This window comes from Rhinichthys klamathensis, unplaced genomic scaffold (assembly GCF_029890125.1).
Source record: "Rhinichthys klamathensis goyatoka isolate OS25496 unplaced genomic scaffold, OSU_Roscu_1.1 h1tg000899l_1, whole genome shotgun sequence".
Lineage (NCBI taxonomy): Eukaryota > Metazoa > Chordata > Actinopteri > Cypriniformes > Leuciscidae > Rhinichthys > Rhinichthys klamathensis.
In genome coordinates this window covers 378,727-404,816 of record NW_026607247.1, presented here as the reverse complement: position 1 = coordinate 404,816, position 26,090 = coordinate 378,727, and the positions used below count along the sequence as shown (strand labels likewise).

At 40.9% G+C, this 26,090-nt stretch overlaps 1 protein-coding gene across 1 annotated transcript in view; it reads right to left on the bottom strand.

Moving 5' to 3' along the window:
* The window catches only part of osbp2b (oxysterol binding protein 2b), a 73,988-nt gene extending 50,409 nt beyond the window's left edge, over positions 1-23,579 (bottom strand). The window contains exons 1-2 of the mRNA XM_056244032.1: positions 23,097-23,579; positions 7,745-7,953 (exon numbers count right to left, since the gene is read on the bottom strand). Of these exons, the coding sequence (XP_056100007.1) occupies positions 7,745-7,953; positions 23,097-23,404 (517 nt within the window). The 5' untranslated portion in view covers positions 23,405-23,579. The remainder of the gene's footprint in view (positions 1-7,744; positions 7,954-23,096) is intronic.
* Between the last annotated feature and the right edge of the window lie 2,511 nt (positions 23,580-26,090).

The following is a 26,090-nucleotide window of genomic DNA, read 5'->3' as shown; positions in this document are numbered from 1 at the left end:
CCATTCTGTTGTTGATTTGCTGGTGTTCTTGTGATCATTTTCCTGTTGCATGAACCAATTTTGGCTTCACATTTGACTCTAGAATACTTTGATATTCATTGGAGTTCATGGTCGACTCAGTGACTGCAAGGTGCCCAGGGTTCCTGTGGCTGCAAAACAAGCCCAAATCATCACCCCTTCACCACTGTGCTTGACAGTTGGTATGAGGTGTTTGTGCTAATATGCCATGTTTGGTTTCCACAAAAGTTGCGCTGTGCATTAGGACCACATCTCTCCACTTTGTTCTCGTCTGTCCAAAGGACATTGTTCCAGAGTTCTTGTGGTTTGTTCAGATGCAAAAAACCTAAGCCATGCTGCCATTTTCTTTTTAGAGAGAAGCTTTCTCCTGGTAACCTTCCAAACAGTACTTGTCCACTCTTTTTCTAATTGTACTTTAATGAACTTTAACATGTAACATGCTAACAGATGCCTGTGTAGAGTCTGAGATGTAGCTCTCAGGTTTTTTGCAGTTTCTCTGAGCATTGCACGGTCTGACCTCGGGGTGAATTTGCAGGGACGTCCACTCTTGGGAAGATTAATCTTCCTCCCCGTAGAATGATGGACTTCAAATTGTCTGGACATGGCCTTGTAACCCTTCCTAGACTGATGAGCAGCAACAATTGCTTCTCTAAGATCATCGCTGATGTCTTGATCATTGCTGAGCTCCTGACTGCTACTTACCCTCTTAATTCCTATGGAAGCAGTAAAGGTGTACTTAGGTTGTCACTTCTCCATTTTGGCCTATTTTGTGTTAAATAAACCATGACAGTGTAATATTTCAAGTTTTGTTGATCATCTGAGGTTGTATTTACCTTAAATTAAGACTTGCCAAGGACCGGATGATTTTGTATTATGTCCTTATACGTAAAACCATAGAATTCAAAAGGGTGCACTTTCTATATATATATATATATACAGTAGTCAACATCTGAAGTGGATTAAAACCTTTCATTAAAGTTATACATGAATTTTGAACAATACCCGTTCTTGTCTTAGGACAACTTTGATTAACTTTTTTGATCCACTTCAAATGTTGAATACTCATATATATATATATATATATATATATATATATATATAGTGTGGTATAGTGTAATTTACATATTTAAACATTTACAAACCCTTTATTTAAATGTTATTTTAAAAAATTGTACGATTAACTAAATTTTGTACAAATATAATGTAGTTGTGCTCTGAGTCAATTGTTTTATGATAACGCAATTAAAGATGCCAAATTGTGCAGACATAATTTTGGGGCGGGCTGTTCAGTTTTTGGTGTCTTTGGGGTCAGTATTAATACTTTTATTCAGCAGCGATGCATTACATTAATCAAAAGTGATAGTAAAGATATTTATATTGTTACAATGATTTCTACTTCAAATAAACGTGGTTCTTTTGAACTTTCTATTTCAATTATTTAAAATTGCTTACCCACAATTCCTGAAACCATGGCTCCTTTTATCACACATCTCTTCCAAAAGCAAACACTTCATTCAAAACTATTTTACTAACTTCTAAGAATTGTGTTTGCATAGTAACTCTACAAACAATATACATATACACACCAAACTACACACGGATATGACAAATGTGAAACACTACTATCTTGTGTCTTCTTCAGTGTGCACAGCAGTTTGTCATAGTAGGACTCACACTAACATGTACTGTATGTGCACAAATACACTCAGATATAAAGTATCATACATACACAATTGATGAACTACAGTCATTGAACTGAACTGAATCAACACTGAACTGACTTGAGCTGAATAATGACATTAGCTGTTAAAACTGCTTTAGAGCAGAATTTGAATTGGTTACTATAGTGAAGCTGCTTTGAAACAATCAGTATTGTATAAGGCACTCTAGAAATAAAGGTGACTTCACTTGTATGGATATTCGGTATATATTATATAACAAATTATTTTACAAATATTATACAAAATAAACATAAATGCAATTTGTTTCTCAAAATTCAATTTAGGTATATCTTCTTAACCCGCATCGGCCCGCGAGCGGGCCGTCGAGGGCGTGGCTATACTTTTATTACCTTTTTTAAGCTTTGTTTTATAACAAATATTCATCTGACTATCATAAACTATGCATCATTTGAAAGCTAAAACACTCAAGAACCATGTTCTAGACTTGTTTTTGCAATCAATACACCAGAGAGGAAAGGGTTAAATAAAATGCAAAAGGACTGCTCATTTGAAAATGAGAAAAATGAACCGCTATACTCATCTTTCATCTCGTATGGTTCAGATCAGTTCGGAAGAATCCAAGAAACAACAGCATACATTTCAATGTAAGGGTCCACTCTTCAAAATGCATCCCACTTTTTAATCCAAAACAACGAAAAATAGGGGAAAAAAATGAAATATCCTCCTTTGTTTTCATGAGCGTTTTCGAGATAGAGTTCGCATCATGTTCATTTTCAAAGAAATATCGATTCTAATCCATATTCCAACACTCAAAAGCCATCTCACCCCCGCAGTTTAGACTCTTCCGGATCGAATGATACATCCTACTTCTCTGTCCTTCAATCACAGGCTCTGTTACAGACCAAAACAGTAAGAGAGTCCCTGACAGGCTGAGCGCGCTGTCCATCGCGCAGCTGGGCTTTCGACTGGATAAAAGCCTGGATAATGCTATCCAATGTCCTTTGAGCTACGTTTTGATTGATGGGAGTATTAGCCAACTAAAATCGATTGCAGTGATAGACAGTTCATGCAAGCACATTCGTCAAATTTAACTGCGCAAAGTTTTCATTCACATGTGCGCTTTCGCCACGCGCGCAGCACGCACACACATAGTTAGCCGACCAGAATGTAAACAGACACATAAACGCGATGTTTTGACACATGGAGCTTGCATAAATGCACGGATTTACTCTAAAGCTTATATCTGAGCATCTGTATCATGGATCGTCGACTACAGAAGAGATTTGAAGGTTTTTTTGCAGAAAATGACGAAGAGCAACAGGAAGTAATAGGATATTCATTATAAGTATCAGTTTATTGCAATTTATTTGGGTAAAAACCACGTTTGTAATTACAAATGTTCTAAAACATTTATGTTTTTCTTTTTATATATTTTATACATTAGTTGGAAAATGAACACTTCTGCAATGTCTATACATGTAGTGAGAAATCACTGTTTTTGCTATTAGAATTGTTCAAAATAAAGATAATTTTGGTAAAATGTTCAAATGTTGTGCTGAAATCGTTTTTTTCTTGTGTGGTTTGAAGGGCATAACAGTTCTGAATTGTTGTTGCAGACCTATAGTGTTTACTCCCTATGTAAAGTGTTTGGGTGCCAGGTGTCCATTTGGAGTCTCCAAATTGCATTTTGGAAAGGACGCCTATACTTTTCTTGAATAAAAGCTTACAGAAGCTACATTTTTGGGAGTATCATCCTCAAATTTGAATCTAAACATGGTCAGACATTCAATTTTATCTTTATGGTGTTTTCAGGCCCTTAACATAAAAGTCTGATCATTTTTTCCCTAAGTGAAGTTAATTAAAAGAAATCGTGAGTCACATTCATGTAAATTTTACCTTGTTTTACTCTGTTCCTATGCTACTTTGAGTAATAATGACTCTTGGGTAACAAAGTTTCAAGTGTCTAGTTTAAAAAAAGATCAGAGTTATGAATGTGGACCATAGGGTTTAAGAGCTACAGACATTTGTATTTGGGTATGTCATTTTCAGAAAATTCTCAAAAAATGGGGCGCTGGTTAAGAGGATATTTACACTAAAAACAGAAATGCAAGGGAGTAAAATAATTTCTTTCTCAAAACATTGAGTTTTGATTTCTAAGTGAACAAATGAGGTAAAAGTGTTTTCACACATGATCATTGGTAAATGAGTGTGGCATTTAAATGGCAGTGTTTTCCAAATGTAACACAAGAGCTGTTAGTTTTAAATGATGGGTTTAATGTAGAGAACTGTACAGTTTTCAGACTTGGTCTGAATATTAGGTATATGAGTGAATGGGTTTACTGAGTAGGCCTCAAGTAGGACCACTTTTAGTGTGCAAGCTATTTAAAAATAAACTGTAATCAAAAAATCCTGACAAAAACAGTTTCCACAAAGTATTTAGCAGCACAACTGTTCTGTTTTCAACATTGATAATAATAAGAAATGTTTCTTGAGCACTAAATCAGAATATTAGAATGATTTCTGAAGGATCATGTGACACTGAATACTGGAATAACTGGACTTTCCATCACACTAATTTTGTAATTTTGGATTTAAGCAAGCTATATAATCTATATAGTCTTTAATGAAAGGGTCCAACGTTTATTGTGTGTACTTCTCCAAATGTAAATGTCAAAGTAAGTGGAAGCTGGGGAGGTTTCAGGGTGATTTTACTGACCCTGACTATTTGTTCTTTTGAACATGATTTATTACTGACCAACCATTCATGCTAATACATGGCACACAGAAAATGGGCATGAATCATTATTGTTAGAGATTGGCCACAAACACAAAATACATCATCAGCATTCAGTCTGTCATTCTTACTGACACACATAATGCTCACATAGACAGAATACACAGAATGCCAGTGCACCGCAAAAAAAGAAAGCTTGGGTTTGTTTGTGTGTGTGAGGAAAGAGTGGGCAGCGTCTGGAATGGAATGAAGAGAGGGGGCTGGAGCAAAGCCAGTGTTTCATATGGACGAGAGTCAGACATACAAGAGAGATTAGAGAGAAACATTTTAAAAAGAGCTCTGTTGTCATGTGAGCGCTGCAGGTTCTCATGAGAACTGAAATCACGTGCCAAAATGAGCACTCCTGCCCCCTTGTGGTGAACTGGTTAAAGCAGAAGACTCCTTTTCCCCGTTTTATCCCACTTCTAAATATCTTAACGTAAAAAAGAATAAAATAAAAAATATTTGTATTTTATTTTATGTCAGATATAAATTAATAAACACTTTTGTATGGTTAACATCTGCAGCGGCGAGATAATAAAACACACGTTCTAATCAAAAGCAGAAGCCATCTGCTTCAGGAGCTCAATGACAGCTTGGTGTGTCACAGGAGAGGAGCGTTTCAGGTCTCAAATATAGGACAGCGCTGTAACAGGCGAACGTGCTGACCTGCTCTGACCCCCGAGTACTGCCAAAAAACTAACACAACACACTGAGTGATTCCTACTGTCTTGTATGATAACATTTAGAGCTTGACCCAAGAGTTCAATTACAATGACATTGAGCCCTGGGATGACAATGATCATTTTTTCTTTGCAGATTTTTTCATGGAAAGGAAGTGAACAAGTACTGTATCTGTAAACACATGCAGCAAAAGCTTTACTATAGGAAATAATGGCTAAATAATGACTTGTCTTTCATAAACCAAGAGTGGGCTGCATAATAGGAGGCAAAGGCAATATTTACATTGACTGCAATAATACTGACCTTATTCTAAATAAGACACTCAAAATTCTTTCATTTATACAGCCATTCACATTTGAGGTTTTTGAGTAATAAATGCTGTACGTTGTTTATACCCAACTCTCAGTTTGAAAGTAGTTAATAGCTGGAGTCTTGCAGTCCATGTAAACATGTCCTCTGGGGGCCAGAACTGGAATCTCAAAATTTGAATGAATAGCACTGTTCTGTCAGGACCACTATCGTCAAATATGACTGACCATAAGCATATAGTTTGGATTGGCGGTATGGTACCGTTCTAGGCGAGAACTCCCTGCGCATCTATGCAACCTAGCATGGATAAGAGCAGGGAGAGCAGCAATAACCCCCCTTAGGGTAAACAGAACAGAACCAACATGAATGTATGCAGATATCAATAATTCAAGATTTTAAAAAGTACAACATACTGTAATTCGAGAATTTAGTCTGATTCAAGGGGAATCAGAATGCCAAATCCTGACTGGGCGAGAGGAGGAGCTGGGGATGGAGGAGGGTAATTAGCTCCTGAGAAACGCGATAGCTGCTGATAATACTGAAGGAGCTTATATATGTATACAGTGATAGGCGTCGTATTCCTATAGGTAGACGTGGATCAGCTGAGAGTCAGCTGATGCCCGCTTGACTAACGTGACCTGCCAGAACTAATGCTACGCTTGATTTATGCAAAAAATCATGCTCCATGCAGTACCATCTCATCTAGCCTGGTTCAGCACTCGGTTAATGAGAAGTATGAACAGATCTATGTGATTCAAGCCAAAGACTATTACCACCCATTAGACAGCTCAATGTTCAGGGCAAAGACATCTTTAGGGAAAAGAGAGATTTGACCTATCTGAAGCAAAGCAGTGACCCACACAAGATACCACAAACTAAACAATCCACAAAAACAACTTATTTGACCCACTCCAGTCCAAATGCAATTATTTCAGGTCTCAACAATAAGGATTGCCTGAACAGCATGATCATTTCACACCAGCTGACAGAGCTGTCTTTTGTCTCATCAGGCCAGTGCTGGATTCTCACTAGTCTTAATAATCTTCAAATTTAAATATTCAGTTTTCTATGTTATATTGACCATTGCAACTCGATGTTATCCAGATGGTGGCTAACATACAGTAGATTAAGTTTTTTTCAAAATGTGTAATTGTATTGGAATTTAGAATGGGTTGAAATTGAAAATGATAAATCATGGATTAATGTAAGTATGGCTTTTGAGTGTCATGGCTGATTTTATGTAATTTATTTATTTTACATGAGCTGTACTTTAAATGTACTTTATAGTTGGTGTTATTTTTTTGGTCAACTATTGTTGTCATATTATTATAACAGTGATTGTTTGGCCAGGCCTTTTTTTGAAAGATTAAAATCAATAAAATATATATTTAAAAAAATCATGCTTCATTGTTTTATTCAGAAAAGATTTTGTTATAGCTTGTAATTACCTGTTCTTATTGCTTACAATGAAATAATTTCATTTTCCTTACATCTTATATTATTAATTCAAAGATTGATTATATAATTACATTGACTTAAAAACTACAGTACTTGTAAACAAAACTTAATTTTGCTTTTAGTTAATTAAAACTTTTAGTTAAAAAAACAACAACATTTTTTTGTGGTGGGGCCAGTAAAAATCCAATGGCAGGGCAAGTACAAATTTGATTTACTGACCCAGCTGGGCCAATAGAAGAAGAAAAAATCCTTGTTGTTGAGCCCTACATTTTCCTGCAAGCAAACACCCTTTTTTTTACTCTGAACTACACACCAACCCTGTAAACATGATGCAAAGCCTCTGTAAGAAGCCCATTCAACTTACCAGACTGATAACAGTGTGTTAGCGGGGCTGTGTGGCCATTGTCTAAAAGCACAAACATTTTCCACTCAAACCCTTTATGCAGCAACTCAATTAGCACAATTAGTTGTCAGTTCAGAGCAGATAGAAGCTTACTGCCTAAAAAATGGAACCAAAAGAACATTTCTGTACTGTTTCAGTTACAGTTTCAACCACATGACAAGATGCCATGTTGTCAATATGGTCAGTGAGAGTCCTGATTTGCAACTTTAGCAACTGTAATATGACCTGTTGATGCTAGGAACCTTTATGTGATATGTTGATTATAGCTGAATCATTGAATCATATAGCATGTCCCACTTTATTAAAGGGACAATAATCATTTAAAAGCCCAACACAATTACACAGTTACAACGATCCATTTCAGCAGAAAAATATGAACTCAAAAAACTCAAACTATGTTAATTAGAGTCTTGTTACCGGACTGATCGTTCATCATTCGGATGGCTTTGGCCTTAGCCAGCTCCAGTGCTGTGACCCATCTCTGCCTCTCCACCTCTGTGCTGGCTTTAAGATGATAGGTGCGCCCCCCGCTGCTCAGAACAATGTTGCAGGCGTCTTCTGTGTCGATGTGCGCTGTGGCCAAGTTGATGGTGCCACGACACGTATGGGCCATCTCCGCCTGCGTCCTACCATGAGTGACCAAAACGAGGAGGGAAGACAGGAAATCAGAGGGAGGTGTTAGTACATGATGGGGGAAAAAAGATACGTAAGAGAAAAAAATAAAGTACAAAGGACAACAAGAAGAAGCACAACATTGTTAAATCACTAATGCAAATTTCCAGTTTGGCTAAATGAAGCTGCATTACTTTTTAAGCATATACTGTACGTGTGTAGAATAGCTGTACTGTGAATGAAATCACATGTACATTGAATGACGTAATGTAAATCAACATAGATCAGACGTGTGTAAGAGAGAGAAACGCTAAGCACCCATGAGCGTTACGTTACTATACACAGCTGCATACTGAGCGGGCAGAGAATGGAGGTTAACGGCTATTGTGTGTCAGCTGGCCAAACAACAACACTCAAACAAACCAGCCAGTGTCACAGAGAGAGAGAGAGAGAGAGAGAGAGAGAGAGAGAGAGAGAGAGAGAGAGAGAGAGAGAGAGAGAGAGAGAGAGAGAGAGAGAGAGAGAGAGAGAGAGAGAGAGAGAGAGAGAGAGAGAGAGAGACAGAGCGTGATGTAAACCCTGATAGAGAGATCAGGAAGAGAACTTACAGTCCCATTATGAAACTACAAAAAAACTACTGAGGTATATCCTTATGGAAACACAACATTCCTCAAACAAGCAAAAGAGAAAAGCAGCACAGTATGATAAATGCAGAACTAGCTTTGTTTACTCTGTTCCCTATCAGTCGCTCACGTTCAATGTTACGTCGACGTGACAACGTAATTGGGATCACTTCAGGGAGTCCTATCATCTTCAAGTGTCTACAGAACGAGCCAATGAACGTCGGACAATGAACTCTCTTGGTCCTTCTTGAGAAGTCCTAATGTGAAGATGATACTGAACTAGAAGTCCCTCAAGGACTCCCAAGCTTTCTCCAGGCTGCGGCCTTGTCTTTCCATTCACCAAAGATCCTCTGACTCCCACTGGTTCTCTCTCATCAAGACCACATCAGCAAAGATCAACTGGAGCCTCAACAAATTGCATCCGGACAGTTTAATGCAAATGGACGAGACATGCAAGTATCAAACTTAGTCTCATTATTTGAGACATTAAGTATCCTTACCCCTTTTTAAGAAGGGCGTGTTAGAACTAAACTGATGGTTTGCTCAGGCTGTTGATCTGCTGAACATCAAACAATGCTATAACTTCTTGCTTTCCTGTATTCTGCTTCAGCTCTCTTTCCCTTGGCAAACTGTATGCATGTATGTATGTGTATGTTAGAGTAGTTTAAATGTTTAGTCTAGTTAATAGTCTTTTTCATATCACACGTAAAGTTGTCTGTGTCTCAAGCTCATATCTGGAGTCACTAATCATAGATCTTGACTACTTGCTCTTAGTAGTACTTAGTAAGAAAGACATTTCCCATGCCCCGGAAATGTACATTTCTATTAATTAATTGATAACCAATATTGAGTGTTCACGGGATGAACCGAGTAATTGGTTGTAATGTTAATGTAGCTACATCAAGTTAACCCGATTAACTGATCCAAATATTCATAATCAATTATAACAAGTTATGATTGATTATTAATATTTCATTAAGCTATATTTCATATTTCAAGAGCTAATTCGCTACAACAGGAAGCGGGCGCACGCACTCATTGTCTTTCACTTCGGAGCCGAGTTTCTGTTGGTCTTCTGAATACAGACTCAAGCTACTGCGTTGAAGAAATCCTCTCTCCTTCCTTGTATCCAGTGTTGGTGTGACGACGCGAACAGTGAGGGGCCACAAGCTCAAGCTCAACGACTGCTGTTTTCACAGCATTGAAATTTCTGTGTCGGTTTCGGTGGGCGTTCCCTGAAAAGAGTTTACAGTACTGCTGTACACAGAGCCATTCCCTGGGTGCCTCAGCACTGTGGGAAGGCATTAAGAGAGCATTTTTTGTTTTTTTCTTCACAAAAGAGCAACACAAGCGTGACCCTGCGTCCTTTTTAGGATGTCATTCCGCTTGTGCGTTTCTGGATGCGGTTGTTCCCTGGCGCCAGCAGACGGCCACAATAGTTGCCTCTCGTGTTTGGGCATTCAGCACGCTGAGGCAGCTTTTGTGAATAGTTCATGTTCCCATTGCGGGAATATGACTATGGCAGCGTTGAGATCAAGACTCGCTTACCTCAAGGGAGATGAAGTCCCCTCGCCTATGCCCTGATCTAGTGCTTATTCTGGACCTCAGAATGGGCCTACTTCGGTGCTTAGCCAGGGTAATCTGAGGGTTACCGTGAGGGCTTTCCCGTTGAGGCAATATCTGTGGGCCCCTCACGCCTCACTAACGCTGCCGCTGACGGAGCCTCCAAAAGAGCCTGCTGGTCCTTCTCATGGACGACCAGTCGTGTCTTTTGGAGCTCCTCCTGACGACCAGATGTCGGTTGCAGCATTGGAGGGGGAGCTTCAGTCCTCTGGAGATGAGGATTCGGCTGCGTTACCCCCTTCAGGGAGTGTAGCTTGCCAGAAGCCGTCCTAGTGGCTCCTCCCTCCTCACCACCCTCGATTGCGGAGTGGCTAAGGTGTATGTGGATGTCCCACCGGTGGAGCGTGCCGATGCGATGCAACTGTGTCCAGCGTCCGCTTCCTCTTGGCGGGGCAATCCACATACACCTTTTTGTTCGGTCTTACGGCGAAGGCTTACAGAGCTTCTGCCCTCCATGCCTGCCCTTCTGACCCAGAGCTCCTCCGGGAGCTCCGTGCGGCAACTCACCTCGCCCTCCGGGCGACGAAAGAGACCGCGCGTTCCGTTGGTCAGGCGATGTCCACCTTGGTGGTCCAGGAATGCCACCTTTGGCTCAACCTGGCGGATATGACGAACACCGATAAATATCGGTTCCTGGATGCCCCTCTTTCCCAGGTTGGGTTATTCGGTGATGCGGTCGAGAGCTTTGCCCAGCAGTTCTCGGCCGCCCAGAAGCAGACGGAGGCCATCCGGCACATTCTGCCCCGGCGGACCGCTGCTGCATCCACCCGTCCGCTGGCTGCAGACCCTCCGTTTGCTCATCGCCAAGGTCGACCTCCTGTGGCGTCCTCTGCTCCCGCTAAGTCACCGCAGCAGGCCTCAGCGTGGAGCGTAACATCACCCAGGCCTCAGCGTGGAGCAAGCCGCAGGAAGTCGACCCCGCCTGTCCAGGCCGCTGCCAAACCAGAAGGCAAGCGCAGGTGCAAATGACCCTGAGACGGGCGACCCAGAGGTGGATCAGACTTCTCTTCAGAAGATGGTGAATGCGCCGCTCCTTTCCGCGGTGGACGGCCGGGCGAAGAATCTTTTGTTTCCTTTTGTTTTTGTTCCGCCACTGGCCCCCGGGCCACACTCACTCTGCCCATCGACGAAAGCAGGTACGTGTTGCACCACACACTCAGACCCCAATCCGGGCCGCTATGCCGTCCCAGTCGTGTCCCTGCATTTTGCCGGGCTGCCCCACGCCAGGTACGTCTGTGGTGCTGGACCCCCTTGCACGGTGTCTGGGAGCCTGGCTAGCGCTTCCCAGCCCGTCTCACTGGCTCATCCGTACTATCAGGCTCGGCTATGCGATTCAGTTCACCCGGTGTCCCCCAGGCTTCAGGGGCATTCAGTTCACCCGTGTTCTGGCGGACAGTGCCCCTGTGCTGAGGGCTGAGATCGCAGTACTACTGGTGAAGGACGCGATCGAGCCGGTCCCTCCAGCCGATATAAAGACTGGCTTCTACAGCTCGTACTTTATTGTACCCAAGAAAGGCGGTGGGTTACGACCAATCTTGGACCTGCGTGACCTGAACCGGTCCCTTCACAGGCTGCCGTTCAAGATGCTTACGCAGAAAAGCATTTTCAAGTGCATCCGTCCGCAAGATTGGTTTGCAGGGATCGACCTGAATGATGCGTACTTTCATGCACCCGCGGCGCTACCATTGGGCCCGGGTGGGCCTGGGCCCACCCATTTTAGGTCCGGGCCCGCCCATTTTGACCCAGGCCTATAGTGAGTAGTGAGTGATTTTCATTCTAGCAGCCCGAGGAAAGCTTTGAGTGACAGCTTCTCAACCAATCAGTGGCTTCTATCCCACGTGTGACTTAAGGCGGTCGCAGACTGGACGAGAAGTGCAGCGCGCGTCTTTAAAATTCAAACAAATTATTCTCTATGAGTGTACACACCGGCGGCGCCATTCGTCGTCTGTCTGCGGCACCCAGCAACAGCTCAGGACCTTGTTCAAAATCCTGGCGCGCCACAGAGCGCCATTTGTTTTATATGAAATTTAAATGTATTTGTCTCAAATCGTCGTTAATGTATATACTGACTTCACCCTGTGCTGCAATATACATTTAGTTTTATATTCATTTACAGAAATCAGCTGCTTGAATGAAAATTGCTGATGTTATCGAATTTTCAGCTGATATTCTCAATTCATTCAGTTAACGGACACTCTGAGGTAAAGTGTTCAGACTGCAAAGTCAGCAACGATTGTATTTAATTGTACAGTACAATCATAACATAGTACAGACATTATCTTAATTCCATAATGTCCTTAAACATAACAGTATTGCTGGCCATAAACTGAGAAAGTGCGCGTCCAGTGTGCGATACCTCAAGTTGTCCTAGACGCGACACAGCGCTGCGCTTCTTGTCCAGTGTGCGACCCCCCAGTTAGGCTAACGTTACTGCACTGAGCTGAGGATAGCGACACAAGAGCCACACAGGTAGGCTACTGAGCCGCTGTCCTTAGTGCCGCAGAAAAGCGCTGAAACGGAGATGAAGGGGAACCCGTTTTTTTTTTTTTTTTTGCTTATTTTAACTGGCCCATCCAGTTTTCTGGAGGCCCACCTACAATCAAATTCCTGGCGCCGCTAGTGCTTTCATGTCTCGATTCTTCCTCAACACAGACCGTTTCTTCGCTTTGCGTTCGAGGGGCGGGCATTTCAGTACAAAGTCTTACCCTTTGGGCTGGCCCTGTCGCCCAGTGTCTTCACGAAAATCGCGGAGGCGGCCATTGCTCCCATGTGCTAGCGTATCCTCAACTACCTCGACGACTGGCTTATCCTGGCCCAGTTGAGAGACCAGTTGTGCGAACACAGGGACATGGTGCTCAGTCACCTCAGCCACCTAGGGCTTCGGGTCAACTGGGAAAAGAGCAAACTCACCCTCGGGCAGAGGATCTCTTTTCTCGGTATGGAGTTGGACTCGATCAACATGACAGCGTGCCTTACGGAGGCCCGCGTCCAGTCTTCAGAGGGTCCTGGGGCATATGGCATCTGCAGCCGCGGTAACGCCACTCGGATTGCTTCATGTGGCCGCTCCAACACTGGCTCCACGATCGAGTCCCGAGATGGGAGTGACAGAGCAGCTCGTGCCGGGTCCAAATTACCCCGCACTGTCGCCAAACTCTCAGCTTGTGGTCAGACCCTTCGTTCCTGCGGGCAGGTGTTCCCCTAGAACAAGTGTCCAGGCATTCTGTGGTCACCACAGATGCCTCTGCCACCTGCTGGGGGGCCACGTACAACGGGCATGCAGCTTTAGGTCTGTGGACGGGGCCTCAACTGCATTGGCACATCAACTGCCTCGAGTTGTTAGCAGTACAGCGTGTTGTTAGCTTGGACGCTTCAAAACGCCGCTTCTAGGCAAGCATGTACTGGTCCGTACGGACAGGACTGCGACCGTTGTGTACATCAACCGTCAGGGTGGTCTACGCTCCCGCCGCATGTCACAACTCGCCCACCATCTCCACCTTTCGTGCCATTTATATTATATTTATATATTCAACCGTGCAGTCAACTAGCTCTTACGGGTGCTACCGGGAGAATGGCGACTCCACCCCCAGGTGGTCCAGCTAATTTGGAGGCGCTTCTGGACCGCACAGGTAGATCTGTTTCCCGCCCCGGACACGTCGGACTGCCGGCTGTATTACTCCCTGACCGAGGGGACCCTCGGCTCGGACGCACTGGCACACAGCTGGCCCCGGGGCCTACGCAAGTATGTGTTTCCCCCAGTGAGCCTTCTTGCACAGATCCTGTGCAAAGTCAGGGAGGACAAGGAGCAGGTCTTGCTTGTTGCGCCGTATTGGCTCATTCTGTAGACACTTGAAGAGAATAGGGCTCCCTGAAGTGATCCCAATTACGTCGTCACGTCGACGTAACGTCTCCCGTTCCCTCCTTCATGGAACGAGGGTTACATTTGTAACCGAGACGTTCTCTACAACATCCCTGACCTCAAAGTCTTCATAAGAATCTCCATTAGTGAGAGACTGATACATCACTCAGGAAGATCAATCAACAACGTGCCATTCGAAGATTATTGGCAAATGCAAGCATTTTGATTACAGATTTAATTGTATTCTTGTTTTTAATTTGATAAACTTGAGTAAAAGAGACAAATAAGATTTAGTTCATTTAAACTGACAAATAAAAGAACAGTAAAAAATTCTCTCTATAAATATGAGCTCTAAAAAAATGACATGTATAATAATTAACACGAATGTAACGGAAACATTGTTAGACATCATATCAACACCCCAAACATTTTGGAATAAAGACAGAGAGAATGATAGATATATAGAGTGGTAAAACAATAGATAGACAGAACGATAGGTAGAATAGATAGAACAATAGATAGAATGATAGAACAATGGATAGATAGAACGATAGACTGAATGATTGGTAAAACAAAAGATAGACAAAAAGACAGACAGACAGAAGGTAAAATGTCTGGTTGAGGGTGTCTGGTCTTTTAGAGTGTGAAATATCTCAGGCCTGAAAGGATCCCAGAGCCTCTTGTGAGTCTGTCAGGCCATTCTGAGAAACTCTAATTTAACCAAGCCTTAGAGGCCTAACAAAAGCTTAAAGCCTCACAAACACAGTTAAAGAAAGAAAGAGATTACGAAACACTAATCCAAACTCCACCACACCACTGACGCTTTGCTGACTCTCAGAAAGAATGGGACAGTAAAAGGCATGAAGTGACAAAGAGGAGAAGCAGAAAGGTGGGGAGACACACAGAGAGCACCCTGACACCCTGTCTGTCTCTGTATGTGTGTGTGTATGTGTGTGTGTGTGTGTGTGTGTGTGTGTGTGTGGTAACCCGGTATCCGTTGCACATCTCTAATGGAATGTCAAAGCTCTGACCTCTCAGAGAAATTGTGAGAAGCACTCCACAGTTCCGAGCCGGACAGACATATTTTTTCCCCTTTTTTACTCTTTATTTTATTCCAAAGACAAATGCTATTGTACAGAGATTGCATTTTTACATTTTCAATTAGCCAGACATTTTTGACACAGATACACACTGCATTTGTGGAAATTATTGTGTCTGTAATTTTATGTTTATATTTTCCAGCAGAAGTGTATGTGCTCATGATTGTGTTCTAAAGCAGTGGATCTCAACTAGTTGGATGCTAAATGTCAAAAAATGTCAAAATGCTAACCACTCTTTCAATTGTTCTTGTGAGCTGCATGCAAAAGAAAACATACAACACAACCAATGTAGTCTGATTCACAAATTATACATATTAGTCAGTTATTCATAGTAAATCGGAAATATACAACATGATCATGTGGGTCTAAATATTTCATTGGTCATGACTCATGTCAATCACAGTGCTGGTTGCCTACACAATGCTGAAACAAATCCTTAACATACATCCAAACCTTAAACTCATTTTAGTGCTGGTAGCACATCCTGATAGATAACAATGCTGTTTGTCATGATCAGATCCATTCATGATTTTTCTGAATTCTATACTGAATCCATGAAGTTTGAAAAAATTTAAATCAGTGTCGTCCGATTTAAGAGCAAATGATTCTTTTAAATGGTTCTTTTAAGGAATTACTTAAAAAGACTCACAAGTAACCAGTTAGAGACAGTCAGACAAATCTTCCACTGAATAAACTAACTGAATCAGTTACTGAATCAACATCTGACTCACTAAAACTGCAAGTTTTCATTACTTTTAGTGACGGCAATCCTGAAATAAAGTTTTGTGTACTTAAGGTTTGTGAAACAAAAATGAGTATTATTACTGACTGGTTGTTTATGACTGTAAAAACACAGTTGCACTGAATTATTGGCTGCCGAGTGCATGAAGCCATCAACATTCAAGAGTCATTTAGACACCACAATTGTAAATGTTCTAATTCAGTCTACGTCATGTTAAAAATGAATACAGTGTGGGGCCGATGCAGTTCATGGCAATACTACTACATTTTAATGTTTGATAAGAGAGGATAATTAAAAAAACATCCCTACATAAACCTAAACCGGGAAAAAAAGGCCTTTTCTCTACAGATACGAGGCACTGTGGTCTCCCTACAGCCTGTGTGTGTGATGAAAGAGTCCAACGTCTGCTGGCTAGTGGCTACATTTACAGTTTCAGGCCTTGGGGGCTGATGGTCTGATAGTCAAGCAAACCAAGTGATTGGCTGAAACCAAACTCAGGTGACAGAGTCACTACTAGGGGGAGGGAGAGATACACATTCAGCTCACAGACCAAACATCAATGACCATATTCATCCAACCTCTCTAGAGCGGAGAATTCATACTTAAACCCTACCCAAGCAGATAGGAGAAAGAGAGAGAAAGTCAAGGGGAGGAGGTATGGAGGGGTAAAAGCAGAGATCTTAAATTAGCTTCACCCACCCTGCAGGGGACAAACTGGACACAAATGGCTGTAAGTGGGTCAGAACTGAGAACATGAAGCCAGGGTGAGGAAGAGAGAGGAAAAGAAAGTGGCAAAAATAAGACTGAGAAAAGGGGATGAGAATGTATGGAAGCTCATTTCCGTCACAGAATAAAAAATAAAAACGTAATTGCAACTTTTTATCTCACAATTTTTTTAGCGCAATTGCAATTTTTACAAAAATTGCAAAAAGTAGATTCTCACTTGCAAGAGAAAAACACACACTCAGCAATGACTGACAATCACTCAAACTGGAAAATGTATTTAGTCCAAAAATAACTGAAGGAAGTGTGCAAGTGTCAGTGAACACATCGTGCAAAGAGTCTGAATGACATTCCAAAACACCCCGTTCTTCTCAGTTAACCTCCCATAAACCATTGAGGGACACAACCTCCACTCAGATCATGTGACTGCATTCTTCCCAGCAGAATGGATGTTATCACTCGTTGCAGAAGAAGGTCAAGCATTGTCTGGGAGCGAACGAGTTAGAGATGCCCTAAAAACAGACAATTAGCCTAATAGCAATTATTGTTTTAATGACCTGATTTTTGTTTTACAAGTTTTGCCTTATACCAATTATTGTTCTCATCTGTCTTTACAATCTTCCAGTTAAATGACATACTTCTCTCTGGCATGCCAGATTTCTCTAATCATTTAGTCCACTTAACTCTGCCTCCATCCAATCAACAACTGATGGGTACAATCAAATCCTGTTCTTTTTTCCTCATATGTAAGTCACAATATGTTTTTATTTTTATTTTTTTATAATACGTTAACTCAGATGTTCCATATGTCACAATATGGAAGACATTATTTGCTACTTCCATTACATCTCCTGTAAATTACTGAACTGTGTGTGTACAGAACAGGATTAAAAGGTGAACTGACAATCAAATTTATCTGCATTGTGTATGTGGCCCAGAAGTGGTTGCCTGGATGTTCTGAAAGGTTGCTAGACTAGTATTTTTAAGGTCTAAGCAAACACCAGTAACTATCCGCTTCCAAAAACATCCTTATAAAAACTGATATCATTTCAAAATACAGATACCGTCCGACACCTTGAATCAGATTCGGACAGGCTCATTGACTTTCTGTAATCCTTTAATACTAAAACTGTCTTTATTAACTAAAACAGTTTCCGCTGCAATTGGTTGCAATAAGCACATCAGAACATAATAAAGATGGGAGAAAAAGTCTGTTAAGAAATCAAACATGCATAGAAGGAAGCAGTCAGCGTAAAGAAGAAAAAAACAGGAGGGGAAGATATGTGACTCATCACAAGGAGGGGAAGGAGGAGGGGGAGGTGCTGTGACCGAGTGCAATTTACGCAGACCATTACACTTTAACGTGTTTTAGCACTGCAGATGACAGAACTGTGTGTGGTGGAGGGTAAAACTAACACATCAGCAGAACACATCCAAGGCTTCCTATAGAAAGCCTCAGCATTTTCTTCAGTGTCTGCGTCAGTGTGGAAGCACTACAGGGAGCTGAGTTCTTCAGAAGTGCACATTGATTAATGTGTCTCTTAGTAATGATCCACAAGTCTATATGAAAGCAAGATCAGTTCGATCCAGCCTACTGAAATGAGCCCAGAGAGAGAAAGAGAAAGTGTGAATGTGAGCATACAGAGATCGGCAGCATCCTCTCAACAACGCTCGTATTACTCACAGACACATGAGTTCAGAGATGGATATAGGCAAAATGGATTGAATACATTATGATGCACCGCAATATCATGTGATTTCTGCTCAAAATGAATTCAGAAATCATGGTACTTTAACTACTTTAATTACTGGACAAATAGAATGAACTGGTACCTGGCAAAATTAAGGAAAAAAAGCACGAGCTCCTTGTTACTGCGCTGTTAGAGGAGAGTCAGCAGGCTTTAACTCTCAGTACTTTCTCATCCCCCACTAAGCTGCTTCTTCACTAACTGAACCATAGGAAATGATATGAAGACAAATGATGCACAGAAAAGAAAGTTCTTAGCCAAAATAAAAAATTATGGACATACTGGGCAGAAAACAGAAATGCAACTGTAAAATTATACTTTGTTTGGAAAATAAATAAACAAGTTTTTTTATTTATTAATACTTTTATACGGCAAGAACACATTCAATTGATCAAAAGTGACAGTAAAGACACTTAAAATGTTACAAAGATTTATATTTTAAAAAAAAACTTTCTATTCATCAAAGAATCAAGAAAAAATGAATCACGGTTTCCACAAAAACAAAGACAGTTTTAAACAATTAATAATAAGAAACGTTTTTTTTAAGCACCAAATTTGAACAATTTCTGAAGCATCATGTGAGATGTGACACTGAAGATTGGAGTATTGATCCTGAAAATTCTGTTTTAATTCATTTATAACAGGAATAAATGACCTTTTAAAATATACTAAAATAGAAAACAGTAATTTTACATTGTAATAATAGCCTATTTCACAATATTACTATCCTTACTGTATTTTTGATCAAGCTTTTGAGCATAAGAGACTTTTAAAAAATATATATATATATATATTACCAACCCCAAACTTTGGAACAGTAGTGTACATACATTGCAAATAGATAAAAAAATATTGATACAATGATCTGAAATATTTAATGAAATATGTGAGAAATAAAATTGTGCTAGGCTATATCAATAGAATATTGTATTGGCTCAGTTGCACAATGTTTTAATGTGGATTTCTTATAAAATGACCATTTGAGACCGGTTAGAATGATATAAGCTGAAAATAAGAAATTGCTGATACAGAGGCCACCCAGAGAGTCCGAGTCGGCAGATCTCTGCATTTAAGTGTTGTGATGTTGTAATAGTGCATATTTCGCATGCAGCATGAAGCAGATTTGCCTGAGTTGTACAAATCTTTCCGTTAACTTGACGTGCAATATATTGACCACTAATGGACTAATAAAATTGTAGGCAATGGTGCATTATGCAGTGCACATACTCAGGCCAGGGATACAAGTTCACATCTAAATCATATCCTTTGCTATTAATGTGCACATATATATCATAAGCCCAGAAGTCGCCTCTACTAATTTTTATTTTTATTTTCTCTCTTCAAGATATTTCCACAGAAGAAAGTAAGTCATTCAGTTTGGAACAACATGAAGGTGAGTAAATGATGACAGAAATGTAGGTTTCGGGCGAACAATCCCTTTAACTAGAACAGTTACTTTTTACATTCCAAGGAATTATTAAGAAACCATTCATAATCTAATGACTGTTGTCATACACTGGCTCTAAAACATATTCGCACATTTACTGTTGCTCTCTCTGGCTCCGTAACGCCGTGTTTGGCAGGTTGATTTGGCAGACATTAGCGCAGCACGTTATCCAGACACTTCATTGTGTTGGCTACGTGCGCACAGTTGCCAGAGCTCTCCGATGACAGCAGATCTAGCTTTACACCACTGCAATCACCTTCCACCATAATAGACTATTAATAGAGGAGAGCAGCAAGAGAGACGCTTCTCTTTCACAGTCAGCAGTGTCGCTTTCCCTTCAGACTCTCCAGAGAGGGTGGAAACCCTGTGGCCCACTGTGTGAAGAGTCAGTAGGCTCACAGGGGCTGCCCAGTAGAGATACGGATTGATGGGCATTGCTTCAGTGCTCTTACAAGAGCCTTTGCCCTTATTTCATTAGCCGCTTGACTACAGATCTGCTCCATGACGCTATCACGATGACCCTCATGACCATCTGATAACAATACAGTTCTGACAACACAAAGCCTCTCAAACACTTCCTGGACGTCTTCAGCATGCCTTGCTGGATTGGTGTTTAAGCTGGTAGGTATCATTTTGAAGACTGAATGACAGGATAATACCAAAGTCCTTTATGCTGCCTTCAAGTGCACCTGTGTAACTCGTCCCTTTGGCCACGTTCACACCGCAACAGAATACGGTTGTCAGTCTTGTTTTTGAGTCCTTAATATGGTTACGTTCACAGTCACACACAGTTCAGTTATTTACGGGACTGACAACCGTATTCTATAACCGAACTCACACCTGTACGTTTTCAGGACTCGCAACCGCATTCTCGGAAAACGAGCTGTGAACGGAAGAGGACTGGAACACTAGTTGTCTGTCACATCATAAAGTGCAAAAGAGCCGCTCAGCGCTGCAAAAACGTGTGTCTATGGGTGTTGCGGATTTTCGTGTGGGGTTTCGCTTTCGTTAACTTACAGAGATAGAGATATGAGCTGTGTGTCATCTGAAGGTTTTAGGTCATGATGTTAAAGTGATTGTTCACCCTAAAAGGAAAATTAAGGAATTACTTGATCCAAACTTGTATGAGTTTTCTTCTTCTGTGGAACACAAAAATATATTATAAAAAATGTTAGTACCGGTAATCAAACAATTGACGGTACCCAATGACTTCAATGGTAGGAAAAAAGGAAGTCAATGGCTACCGTCAACTGTCTTACAACCATTCTTCAAAATATCTTATTTTGTGTTCAACATAAGAAAGAAACTCATACAGTTTTGGAACAACATGAGGGTGAGGAAATGAGGACAATATTTAGATTTTTGGGTGAACTATCCCTTTAATCACTCAATGTTAATCACTCACTTTGCTTCACATTTAGTGATTCCATGTACAAAAAGGTGATAGAAATTAATAATTGTCATCATTTGGAATTCAAATGTAGATATATAGGTTTATTCTTCACAACATATTTCTTTTGTTTAGTTTAGACTACTTCCATGTTATGTTTCCGACATGAATGCATGACATGTCATAATGAAGAGCGCCTGACCCTGAGGTAGAAGTTTCCCAGGTGCACTTGAAGGAAGCATTATGTTCTATGTATCAACCTGAAAAGGAAAATAACCAAATCCTCAAAACTATTTGTCAAAGGATGCTAAAACTGACATTTTAAATTATATTTGAAATAAACAACATTATCATACCTTTATGATCTTTTCTTTACCTCAAATCAGCCTAAAAAAACTTCAGGCTGGTCCAGCTAACACAAACGCACATTCTGCAATAAACAAATAGGTTCTTGTAAATGCAAGGACTGCAAGGTGAGACTTCTATTTACAGTAGTTGTGATAAGGAGCGGTACATTTTTTTTTTATCATACATCTTTCCAGGAGGTCTATCTCCTAATATTTTCAACATGCTACAGGGCAATAAAGTCAGCTAAAAAGGTCAATAATCTCAAGGCCACTGTTATGCAATATTTCAGAAACTGCAGAGTCACCACTAAAAGGACATTCTATGACAATTATAATCGTCATAGCCCAGGTAAGAAATATTAACATTGTCCTGTATGCATATCGTCATACAAATACACAATGCGCACTCACTTACACATTTCAATGGGCAATATTTCTGCTCGACTAGCTAAATCATATGCTTCTCTTATGGGACAGACCTAGCTGTGGTAATGAAGCAATTAAAAGACCGTAGTAATTAGGTTCTGTGACAGTTAACTCCTGTCTTCCTGACACACAGGGAGAGATGAAACATGATTACCACTGCTGGCTTAAGGGCCTCTAAAACAACAGGTGGAACTGCCCGAGTTCACAGGTGACATGTGAGGGAGGTTTAAATTTTAAAGAGAAACTGTATCACTGCATAGGCTTCACATCATCAGATATCTCAGCCTCTGTCATTCGAGATGATGTCACACACACAAAAAAACAACAACACAATGACCTAAATTTGTTTTTCCCAACCAAAGCCTATATTATAAGCGTTTGATCCTCGAAAAACGACCTTTTAAATTCTTCCTTTCCCTTTAATTAAGTCACTTTTGACTAAATTACAGTATTGTTGTTTTGTTATATTTTAAGGAAAACTGGTTACCATGGTAAATGTTTGTAAGGATGTCCTGGATTGGTGTATGGTTGGCTAAAAGCTAACACTGGCTACCACATCTGCTGGCCAGAAGCTGAATTTGGACCATAATAAATTACTGGTTGCCAGTTTCTCCATAAAAACAAGCCAGAAATATGATTAGACCGGAATTTGTAAGACACGCCCACATACACACGGAGAAGTCGGTTGTCAAATATTAAAGTGCAACGACTCTCATAACATAAGCGTCACAGTCTCACAGAGGATCGCTGAATGAGAATATCCGTTAACGTTAGCATGAGCGCTAGCTGACGCGCTAATAAAAACACAGCGTACTGTTGTCATTTATTAGACAGTAGTTTATCCGTTCATAGTGACATTTGAGGAACTGGTTTAAAAGAAACACATGGTGGCAAAATGAGTTGAGAGTTTTGAGGGATGGACTAGTAGCATCTGTCCACAGAGACGCGCTCATGAAGTGCGCTGATTGTTCGCATGTGTATTTTGACATGACAGATCCCTACGCTGGTCAGTCACAAAAAAAGAATACTAAAAAAGCCCTTTTTATGCGCAAATATGCATTCCTGTAATGATGACACCAACACAGGTGCATGATAAACAAGACCATGCGTGCGTATGAACGCGTATCATTACCTGTAATAGGACAGCAGTCCATTGCTGAGCACGAACCATCTGCGCTGGTAACCTTTAATGTAGTTAGTCCATTTAAAGAGCCAGCCTTTGTATGTGTCGGAGCCCGGGACTGGTGTCCCGCTCGCTGGCGTGGACGAGCCACTCTTGCCCTGCTCGCTCATCCTCCTCCTGCCCCGGTCCACTGCCGCAGAGTGATGATGATGTCGCCGCCGCTGCTGCTGCTGTTTGCAGGATAAGCAAGAAGGAACTGCTGTGAGAAAGGACACGATCCTGCCGGGGCCGCTGTAGGGAGCGGCCACTCTCCCCATAAACTCTTCGCCGATGCGCTGAGATGGACGGGCTGCCGGAGGAGGAGGGTCTGGGTCTGGGGCAGGGAGAGAGAAACAGCACACTCTCCCCGATGATAGAGAGATGAAGAGCAGCGAGCGGGCGTGAGAGCAGGAGCAACGACCACTGGCGGCGCGAGAGGAGCGCGCGCTCTGAAATCACCCGCGCAACATACATATAGCCTACCTCCAGAGTTTATTCCTCATACAATAGGTCGCATTTTACTCGACACTGTTCATTTTAAACACACATGCGTACGTACTGAGTAATGCAAAGCAAGTGCTTAATAATAAAAATGCTTTCTATTGTAGACACCTTTTCTATAGCCTACATGTAAATGTATTATGTAGCCTACATGTAAATAATATCACGCGCTGCTGGACTATTAGCTCCGTGGTTAAATTAACTTAAATCTTTCCAGTAAGTTCTCGCCAGGGAAAATAGTTCTTCTACAAGAAGCCAAACGGACTGGAACCATAGTGGAACGGGGTGACTCCCCTCAAAGCTTTCTGTTATCACTCAATCGCTTCAACTCCACTACAGGATTTCTATTAGCCGTTCCATATAATTCACACTAGTGAGAAAACCTTGTGTGAACAAAAATATTGGACACATCATAATTCATATGATATCTTTCAATACGGGACGGTCACACGCACACCTTTCATTCGCAAGAGAAAAACACTGCGAGTTGACGTAATAACCCCTAACTGCAAGCAAGCTTCGCATTCATTCATCCGCACTGCTGAAGTACTGTGTGTCAACAAGCGGAGAGATACAAACGCTCTTGGAACACTGTTTAGCTTATCCAATCAGATTTGAGGAACTATTTTACTGTATTTATTTTAGCATGTAGCACGTGTAACGTGGACACCTTATTTAAAGTGTTTGTTATATTAAATATTTTAATATGACAAAAAAAAAAGAGTTGACATCATGGAAATGTAGGACAGTGTCTGCCTTTAATTCTCTGTAAGCAAGTAAATATTTATTATTTATGTCATTCACATATTTACCAGCGTGGGTCTTAAGTGTAAACTGTGTTCAAACTAATTTGGTTAATGTTATTTTATGTATTTTTTATTTATATATTTTTTATTAATAGAAAATATGTATTAGTACTATCATCGTTTTCCCCCCAAGTTTTTCTGTGTATTCATTTTTTGCTTTGAACGGGTTTAGAACTGAATAAGGTGGTATAGAAAGTATAATATATTTTCTGTATTATGTTTTTAGAATAGGTCCGGCAGACTTCAATCATATGATATGATGTTTTGTGATCTCACCAGTTGATGTCGCCACAGAGCTTCAAATGTGGTACAAGCACTTAGATTGGGATATCAGACACAAGTGTATAAAATATTCAAAATAAGAGGAGAATAGCTCAGACGTCGTTTGAAAGGGTTTATTAAACTTTCATTGATGAAACATTACAACTACTAAAAAGACAACATTTGTTTCCATATTAGAAAAAGCAGGTAGCCCTTTAAAATCTAAACCAAATTGACATAAAAAAAATCAGACAGTCCTACCAAGAGAATCCATATTCAGCATGTCTGAAAGTTCAGTCTAAAGCCGTTAACATTACAAGCACAGGACACATTCCACAAGAACATGACATCTGCTACATCATGTTGTCTAGTCCTTAGTCCACAACACTGTGTGGCATGCAAATGTATGAGCCCCTCTCTGCTGTTTTAGAACACTAACCTGACTGCATCTCCATCACTTACACTTAAACTACATGCTAAGCTTTACACTAACATTATACAAAAAAGACAAAAACGATGCTCAAGTTCTGTTACAAAGATCTGCTTGTACTCACTCATGTAGGTACATACAGTATACGTCAGTGCAATTTACCCCTGAATGATTTAAGTTTTGCCAATTAAAGCATGCAGCTCCATTGAACAGAAAACAGATGATTCTTTATGATAAAAAAGTCTGAAGGATGACCAAAGTTACTAACTTATTTATGTTTCCATCTGCTGACAGAAGTTCTCAGCTCTTTTAAGTCATGTAAGATGTGTACAAGTGCATAGATGGCTGTCAGGGTTGCAGGGATTTTTCTCCTGTGCACACTCTGTCTGGTATGAAAATATGTCTTAGGAAAATGAAAATAGGAAAGCATTCGGGGACCATCAATTTTCTCAGTCTAATAAACCTCCACCACCCGTGCGCCAAAGCAACACTTCCACACAGCCAACCAATCATTTGCGCCGACTATCAGTACATGTCCAGAGAACACTCTCTATTTTAGTACATTTGAAGCTCAGGCCAAATGTCTACATGTTCTCATGTTCTAGAAGAAAAAACTAGCCCCCCAAAAAACCCCGAATCTCATTGCAGACACTGAACGAACCACTTTAACTTTAATGTATTCTGCATTCAGAAATACTCCAGAGAGGATGTGGATTGTGCCATACAGACTGCAGTCGACTGCAGTAAAAGACGTAAGCCTCCTCTGCATCTTGGTTCAGCAGAAATCTTCAGGTTTAGGAAGCCCCAGAGGATCTGTTAGCTCTATCATCACTTCTCACAGCTTTTCGAGTGCCAGTGTACATGCTTGCTGAAATCTGTACATAACACCTCACTATCCTGACAGAGGAAGACTTTATTTTGTGCCTCATTTCTTCAATGATCTATATTTAGGAGGTAGGATGTTTG